This window comes from Aspergillus nomiae, assembly GCF_001204775.2.
Source record: "Aspergillus nomiae NRRL 13137 chromosome Unknown contig00705, whole genome shotgun sequence".
NCBI lineage: Eukaryota > Fungi > Ascomycota > Eurotiomycetes > Eurotiales > Aspergillaceae > Aspergillus > Aspergillus nomiae.
The window spans coordinates 1-8,037 of NW_015378760.1; the positions used below are offsets into that span (position 1 = coordinate 1).

The 8,037-nt window shown below is 56.0% G+C and overlaps 3 protein-coding genes across 3 annotated transcripts; all 3 read left to right on the forward strand.

Moving 5' to 3' along the window:
- On the forward strand, nucleotides 1-1,729 carry ANOM_011702 (uncharacterized protein; the record flags this gene model as incomplete). The annotated part of the gene is made up of 1 exon (XM_015556958.1): nucleotides 1-1,729. A coding segment is annotated over one exon (1,729 nt), but the record flags the coding sequence as incomplete, so codon positions are not given.
- Nucleotides 1,730-2,316: 587 nt separating this feature from the next.
- Nucleotides 2,317-3,689, forward strand: ANOM_011703 (MFS monocarboxylate transporter; the record flags this gene model as incomplete). The annotated part of the gene is made up of 2 exons (XM_015556959.1): nucleotides 2,317-2,869; nucleotides 2,923-3,689. 2 exons carry the CDS (start codon nucleotides 2,317-2,319, stop codon nucleotides 3,687-3,689), a joined length of 1,320 nt encoding a protein of 439 aa, XP_015401004.1.
- Nucleotides 3,690-4,623: 934 nt separating this feature from the next.
- On the forward strand, nucleotides 4,624-7,715 carry ANOM_011704 (putative serine/threonine protein kinase; the record flags this gene model as incomplete). The annotated part of the gene is made up of 3 exons (XM_015556960.1): nucleotides 4,624-5,527; nucleotides 5,577-5,674; nucleotides 5,724-7,715. 3 exons carry the CDS (start codon nucleotides 4,624-4,626, stop codon nucleotides 7,713-7,715), a joined length of 2,994 nt encoding a protein of 997 aa, XP_015401005.1.
- Between the last annotated feature and the right edge of the window lie 322 nt (nucleotides 7,716-8,037).

Below are 8,037 nucleotides of genomic sequence, written 5' to 3' on the forward strand. Positions count from 1 at the left end.
CTCCGGAAGTGCCAGAGGCAGTACTGGCCAGGCCGGTGCCGGAGGAGAATATGAGAGAGGTAGGGGTAATGCTGGTGGAGAGCGAGGGAACTACGGCGGAAATTATGGACCTCCGCCAGGGAGCCAGTACTCTGGAAATCAGTATGGTGCCGGCCCTCCGCCTCAGACACCTCCCCCTAACGCTGGCCCAGGACCAAATAAGCCCGACTCGGCCAAGGCCGAAGAGAAGGCCCGAGCGGAAGAAAAGGCCCGCGAAGAGAAAGCTCGCGAGGAGCGAGCACGGGAAGAGAAGGCTCGTGAGGAGAGGGCCCGAGAGGAAAGGGCCCGAGAGCAAAAAGCCCGGGAGGAAAAAGCTCGGGAGCAAAAGGCCCGGGAGGAGAGAGCTCGCGAGGAAAAGGCCCGCGAGGAGAAGGCCCGCGCAGAAAGAGAACGGGAAGAAAAGGCACGTGAAGAGGCGAGACGGAAAGAGGAGCTTCGACGAAAAATGGAAGAGTTCAAGCGGAAGAGAGAGGCTGAGCGGCAAGAAAAGCAAAGACAGCAGGAGCGCGAGGCGATGGAGAAGGAAATGCGTGAACAAAGGGAGCAGTTCGAGAAAGAGATGGCCGCTGCCAGAGAAGCAGCGGCAAAGGAGGCACGAGAGCGTGCCGAGAAGGAAGCAGCCGAAGCTCGGGCAAAGGCTGAAAGGGAGGCCGCTGAAGCAAAAGCTAAGGCGGAGAAAGAAGCCGCAGAGAAGGAAGCGGCTGCAAAAGCGGCTGCAAAGAAGGAGGCAGATGCCAAGTTTGCAGCCCTCAAGGAGGCGGCAGCCAAGAAGTATGCCGAGAAGAAGGCTAAAGATGCCCAAGAGGCAGCGGCCAAGGAGGCAGCAGCAGCGAAAGAAGCCGCGGCGAAGACTGCCAAGGAGAAAGCAGGCAGCGCATCAGTCCCTCCGCGAAGCCCATCACCGAAGAAGCCCCCGTCTGGAGCACGAACCACGATGTCTGCCGACCAAGATGATGCATATTCCTTTCGACCTTACGACAGACCTCGACGGCCATATGGGGGTACGTCAAGCTCGTCAGCATACTCTGAATCATCCTACGCTCCTTCCCAATCCACGGCTCGAACATCACCTCCACCATCAAATCGAGGACGATATGAAACTAAAGACCCGGATAAGATTGTTATTAAAGGTGTCTTCCAGTTCAACAATGCATTTATTAAGAGCCCGGCGGCTCAGCTGGTCTCTGGGCAGGGAATGGTGACGGACGGACTGGTTCTGCGTATCACTACCGAAGGGCTGTTCGTTGACGACGATATCCGGGGAGTGGGTCAGCGAGAATGGGACGTCAAGGCGTGGACGATGAAGTTGGTCGAGGTGTGGTGTCCACAGTATGCCTCCCAGAAGCATAACCCTCCCAAGCAGAGTTCATTCTTTGGTCGACGGGACGAAGGACCTTCATCAGCGGAATCCGATGCATACCTACTCAATCTACTGAAGGTGTGCAAGAATACATGTCGCCTTGCGTCGCCAGGGCCGCAGTCTGAGAAACAGGGGCTCCATGTGCTACGGGCCAGCATTCGTGACCAGGAGGGTCGAAAGTATCTTTTCGTCCTGGAAGAGACAGAAGGTTGGAAGGTGGGCATCGGGCTTCAGCGACTTCGAAAGGGGGCGCTAGTACGATCTCTGGGGGTGACGAACATGTCGGTCAATGAGGGCCGCTCGATACTCGGGAACCTTGGATACATCTGATCAGCTTCAGTGCTTTTCACCGATCCAACATGGGTTGTTATACAGTATATATTATTCACCTCACCACTCATAGCGAGATGTTATTTCAAGATCCAGCCTTGCATAGTGTCATTCTGGCTAGACCTTCGTTTGTACAGAGATTCCCCCTGTTGTTGATTGCTTATGATGTTGACGATTTCTTGCGATTCACCTATTCCTAGTTGTATATAATGCAGCACAGACGTTCATACATTAACAAAGCTCCTTCTGGTAGACCTTGCCTTCCTCTACACGAATTCTAGCATGATGGCCCGTCAAACAAAGGCCATCACGTGCCCCAAGTGTCACCATTCACTTGGAGCTGGTTGGCCACGGATTGCGTCGTTGCATTAACTGATTATGACGAAAGTCTATTGGGATAATCAGACCGATCCTCGAGCTTGCCCTCGGCGTTCGAAATTGAGATCATTGGCCCAAAATGCCATGGGGATACCCAGATGAGGCCGTATCAAACCCTACTTGAGTGTTCCCCTCAACGTCAGACTGAACCCTTCCAGCATAGTCTAGGCTCTGGACGGATCTGCAGCTTGTATTGAATATACTTAACGATGGTCAAAGAAGATGAAGCTACAGATACGGCGCTGCCACCGAGCGAGATCCCCCTGCAATCACCACCGCCGCCTGACGGTGGTTTTGAGGCATGGGCTCAAGTGGCATCAGGACATCTGATTTTAGCCCTCACCTGGGGTTACGTTTCGAGCTTTGGCGTCTTTCAGAATTACTATGAAACCACACTCCCCCAGTCAGCCTCTGATATCTCCTGGATCGGAGGCGTTCAAGTATTTAGCCTTTTGTTCATTTCAACCCTGTCGGGACGGGCCACGGATGCTGGCTTTGCCCGGCCAATGATACTGGCCGGATCGATCTTCATGCTTGTGGGCACGTTTATGACCAGCTTAGCGACCACATACTGGCAACTCTTTCTCGCACAGGGCGTATGCATCGGGATCGGACAGGGTCTGATGTGGTTGCCCAGTGTGACAGTGATTTCCACATATTTCGCCAAGAAGCGAGTATTCGCTGTGACAACTGCGGCGACGGGTACAAGCACGGGTGGAATGATATTCCCTGCAGTGATTCAGTATTTGGCCCCGAAGATAGGTTGGTTCGTTTTATGCGAAGGTAGTCATGCCGTATTGACGCTGCACCTTTAGGGTTTCCGTGGGCTGTCCGCTGCATGGGATTTATTGTCCTTTTTATGGTCATCCTGATCAATCTGCTGGTGCGCACTCGGCTTCCACCTCGCAAGTCCGGTCCATTGGTCGAATGGACCGCGTTCAAAGACACTTCTTACATGCTCTTCACGTTCGGGATCTTCCTGTTGTATTGGACTCTGTACTTTGCTTTTTTCTATGTGAGAAGCCCCGTACTTCGGGCCTGGCTGGCGAGGTTGACTGATTTCTTGCAGATCCAGGTCTACGCTACCAAAGAGTTGGGTCTCTCGCAGGCTGCCGGGGTCAACCTAATCATCATCATAAATGCAGCTGGTATGGTGATTCGGGCTCCCTGCGGATATCTTGCTGACCGATGGATCGGCCCCCTAAACAGCCTTATCCCGTGGGTGGCCCTCTGCGGGATCTTGATTTACTGCTGGGCCACCGTACACAACGTCGCTGAGTTGTACGTCTTTGCGGTGTTCTACGGTCTTGCGTCCGCCGCGGCCATGGGTCTGTTTGCCGGTACCGTGCCGTCATTGACCAAGGACATCAGCAAGATAGGTACTCGCGTAGGCATGGTATTGACCCTGACCAGTGTCGCGCCTCTCACCGGGCCGTCGGTAGCTGGGGCAATGATTGCGAACGCGGGGGGGAATTATTTGCCAGCACAGATCTGGGCAGGCACGTCATTGTTGGTCGGGACGGCCGCCTTGATCGCTGCCAGGGTTTTGGCGTCGGGATGGCAGTTCCGTGTGAAGATGTGACTTTATGGAATGGATGGTCGGATGACCCGAAAATGACATGACTAGTGATGCAAAGTATGGGACGGAATGCACTTGCTTTGGACCTCGGGTGGCGAATGGATTGGGCCGAGTCTGAAGTGGTCTCGCCTGGGTTTTGCCTATGGTTTCATTTTGGATCTTTTATGGGGACAAGATTGAAATGAATTCCACGCCTATCCACAGGAAATTTCAGCGATCATCGTTGTTATCTCGCGTACGACTGCCGTTGGCTGGCAGATTACTTATGCCGACACGGTTTCCATGGCCGAAGCGTCGGCATTCCCAGGGTTCTCGTGACCCGAGGTCATGCACTGTTCCTGAGCATCACGATGATCCTGTAGAATATCCACGAGTTGTAATGAAAACAAGGACCAGGAACAATGCAATGACCGTTTGTATGTTTCTATCAGATAGACGAGACGTATAGTAAGAGGAGTCCGAGGGGCAACATGGGGAAAAACTGGAGATGCTCGCGGCTGAGTCAGCGGTCGGGGAAATGCCCGTGACTGCCAGCCAACCAAAGGCACGGGCCCAAACTACGAAGTCAGTGAACTGCTGGTCAGTCGGGGCGCGCAGTTCTTTCTTCTCCTACCAGTTCTCCTTGAACGCTGTGTTGGTTCCAATCTGAAGAAGACTTCGTTCTCTGTCCACCGGTCTTCGATCCCTCCCTCTTTCCCCGCCAACGCACCTCTACCCTCCTTGCACCGGGGTCCAGTCAGGTACCGGTCTGCCCCCAAATCGCCGCCTCCTCCTTCTATCCACCTCCCCGCCGCCAACTGTCCTCTGTATCAGTCGCCCTTCCTGACTTCCGACTCCGGCCCTTTCCTCGTCTCTGACCGTTTCCTCTATGCTGCGACCATAGTTCTTCCTACGACCGGCCATTTAATCTCGCCCCTCGAGGGCTTCCCCAGTCACCATGTCCTATCAGTCGAACCCCCAATCCTATCAGAGCCATGCCGCCTCTCATAGGCCGATTCCGTCGTACAATCCGTTGGCCGCGGTGAACGCCCCGGCAGGCACCTTCCTACCAGGCACCAAAGTCCAGGTCGGCAGTCATCGCGTGGTCGTCGAGAAGTACCTCTCCGAAGGTGGATTTGCCCATGTCTACGTCGTGCGTCTTCCGCAGCCCGTCGAGGGTTCAGAGAGGGCGGTGCTGAAGCGGGTCGCCGTGCCGGACAAAGCGGCGCTCGCCAACATGCGGACCGAGGTCGAGACAATGAAGAAATTGAAGGGACACCGGCACATTGTGAAGTATTTCGACTCTCATGCGTCTCAGCTCCGGGGTGGCGGCTACGAAGTGTTCCTGCTCATGGAATTCTGTTCGGGCGGAGGCTTGATCGACTTCATGAACACGCGCTTGCAGCATCGGTTGACAGAACCGGAGATTATCCAGATCTTCTCGGATGTAGCCGAGGGAGTGGCCTGCATGCACTACCTGAAACCCCCTTTGCTGCACCGCGATCTGAAGGTGGAGAATGTTCTCATATCCCGACATGGGACCTCAAGTGTCTATAAGCTGTGCGATTTTGGCTCTGCAGCGCCCCCTCGTCCAGCGGCGACGTCAGCCGCGGAGGGCCGCCTGATTGAGGACGACGTACAGAGGCACACGACCCTGCAGTACCGGAGTCCGGAGATGATCGATGTCTATCGCAAGCAACCTATCGACGAGAAGAGCGATATCTGGGCGCTAGGTGTACTTCTATACAAGCTATGCTACTATACAACCCCGTTCGAAGAAGTGGGCCAAATGGCTATCCTGAATGCGACCTACAAATTCCCTTCCTACCCTGTTTTCTCGGATCGCCTCAGGATGCTCATCGGTAAGTTTAGTTGAATGTCGGCCGTGAGGGGATACTAATTTCGGCTTAGCATGGATGTTGAAGGAGAACCCGCAAAAGCGCCCAAATATCTATGAGGTGGTGCAAGAAGTCTGCCACATGCAAGGAAAAGAAGTTCCAATTCGAGATGTGAGTTTTCCCAATGGCGGGATTCGTGCTCGGCTCCTTACTTGTGTAGATCTACGCGAATCGCTCTAGGTCGGAAGCCCGCCGGTATCAGGAACTGCCGCCGTCCCCGACGGAGACACCGCAAGTCGGCGCAGTGTTCTCTCCTCCGGTCCAGGAGACCCAGATCATCCCAGAGATTGCTCCCATGCGGCGCGGGCGGCCGACAAAACCGACCGGTTCTCAGCACACTTCCGCAAAGCCAAGCCCCTCCCCATTCCGGGGTGGCTCCACAGACCCCTTCGCCGTCTTGGATGGCGGCCAGAAATCCCGGAACTCTACAGACGAGTTTACGAATCGGTTCCCCTCGTTGGATCAGTTTGATATTCTGCACGAGAAGGGTGGCAAGTTCGACTTCGAGCCAGCCTTCGCCGAGACGAAACAAGAGGATGGCGATCTTGCGCAGAGGCTCACCAACGCCTTGGCCGATGAGGCCTTCGCCAAACGTCCTTCGCCCGCGGTGAGCGAGCCGGCTCCCCAACCACCGGTACAGAAGCAGTCCCAGCCGTCGCACGCCAAGAGCCGGCCCTCCGAGTCGTTCAACTACCGCGAGGAGCCCCAGCCGTCGCAGGTGCCACTGTACCAACCGGTGCCGCAGAAGCCGACCATGGTCTCCACAGGCACAATGACGTCGCCACCCCACACGCCGTCGGTGCCGGAGCTGAAACCCCCTAGCCGCCCCATCTATCGATTCCCTTCATCAGACCATCAGCGCCGGCCCTCCAGCCAACCGTGGCCCGCGGACGGCGACAAGAAAATTTCCCGGCCCCTCAACCCTCCGTCCCCTACGAAGCCCTCCGCGGACCCAAGAACATCTGCGGACCGCATCTCCGATCTGTCGACCTCGTCGGCGCGGCCGTCCCTGGAAGGCGTGCGACCATCGACCTTGGAGTTGGAAGAGCTCACGAGTCGATCCAAATCGGCCAACAGCAGATCTCGCCCATTTTCCGTTCAGGCATCGTCCAAGTATGACTTTGGCCGAGGCTCCGAGAGCGCACGCTCCTCACTCGATATCCCCAGGCCATCATACGACATGGGCGTGCCGCTGCAACATGCGCGGACCGAGGCGGACCGGGCCAACATCTCATCCGACATCGACTATCTCCGGGCGAGGGAAGAGGAGAGCAGCCGGAAGAAAGAGAAGCGGTACAGTGGCAGCTCCAAACACACCAAGCGGTCGAGTCTTTCTACGTTATCGCTGTCGGGGACCAAGACCTTGTTTGCAGGGCGATTTGGCGATGCATTCCGGCGGTTTGAGCAGAGCAACCCGGAATCTAAAGCCCAGTCTCCCGCTATCGAAGAGCCGAAGCAGGTCATGATCACTTCGTCCGAATTGGTCGAGGCGCCCGCCGAACTCAGTGACGCCGAGAACGACGACATCTCTCCGGAGATGCGTCGCGAGCTGGAGCGCCGCCGTCTCTCCCAGGAGGAGAAGCGCGTCGCCAACGCTGCTGCCGAGTATCGCCGACAGGTGGCGGAGCGCGGGGAGGGGGGCTTCCGTCCCGACACGCGGTCGTCGATCCAGAACCGGGTGCAGACATTCTTGGAGGAAAGCAACAAGTCGGCGCCGCCCCCGAAGACGGCCACGGGCTATGGCCGGTTCACGGAGGAGATGAACCCTGCTTTGCCGGCGAAGCAGAACGAACCTCTTCCGGAGCCGCGGATCAACACACGCGCGGCGGGGTCCCTGTACGGAGCGCAGGGACAAGCGTCGCCTGTGAAGGACCGATGGGAGACGGCGGGTCTGCCGCGACAAGAGACGACCAATAGTGGCTATGCGCAATCACAGCGCACGGGGTCGTCTCGGCCCGCAGCACCTCCCAAACCCAAGAGCCTGCGCGTGAGGGGATCGGAGGTGATCAGCGAGCGCAGCCAGGCCACGCCTACTACACCGGGCGAAGATTGGGAGGCCAACTTCAGCCGACGGTTCCCCAGCCTGTCAGGACTTGAGATGGAGACGGAGATCGAGATACCCAATATCCCACTCCGGACGAAGGAGGTGTAATTATTATTGAATTGGGGGGGGTAATAGAAACTGGACTAATCTTGTTCTATACGTATATATTGTCAATACTAGACAAGCGTTGCATTCATGCATGAATCAAAATTCAGGACGGAGTACTAGTAAATGTAAACAATAGTATAAGATTGTCTGAGCCTATCAGAGTCAACTACCAAAAGCGGTTAGTCCACCCCAGAGTCCCACTGCGGCTCAAGCAGTCTAGATCATCATTCATCAACTCCGACACTTCATCTTCTACATATCAATCAATCAACTCTCCATCACCGACAAAATGGCCCCCATAACCCTCAGCCAAGTCCGACAG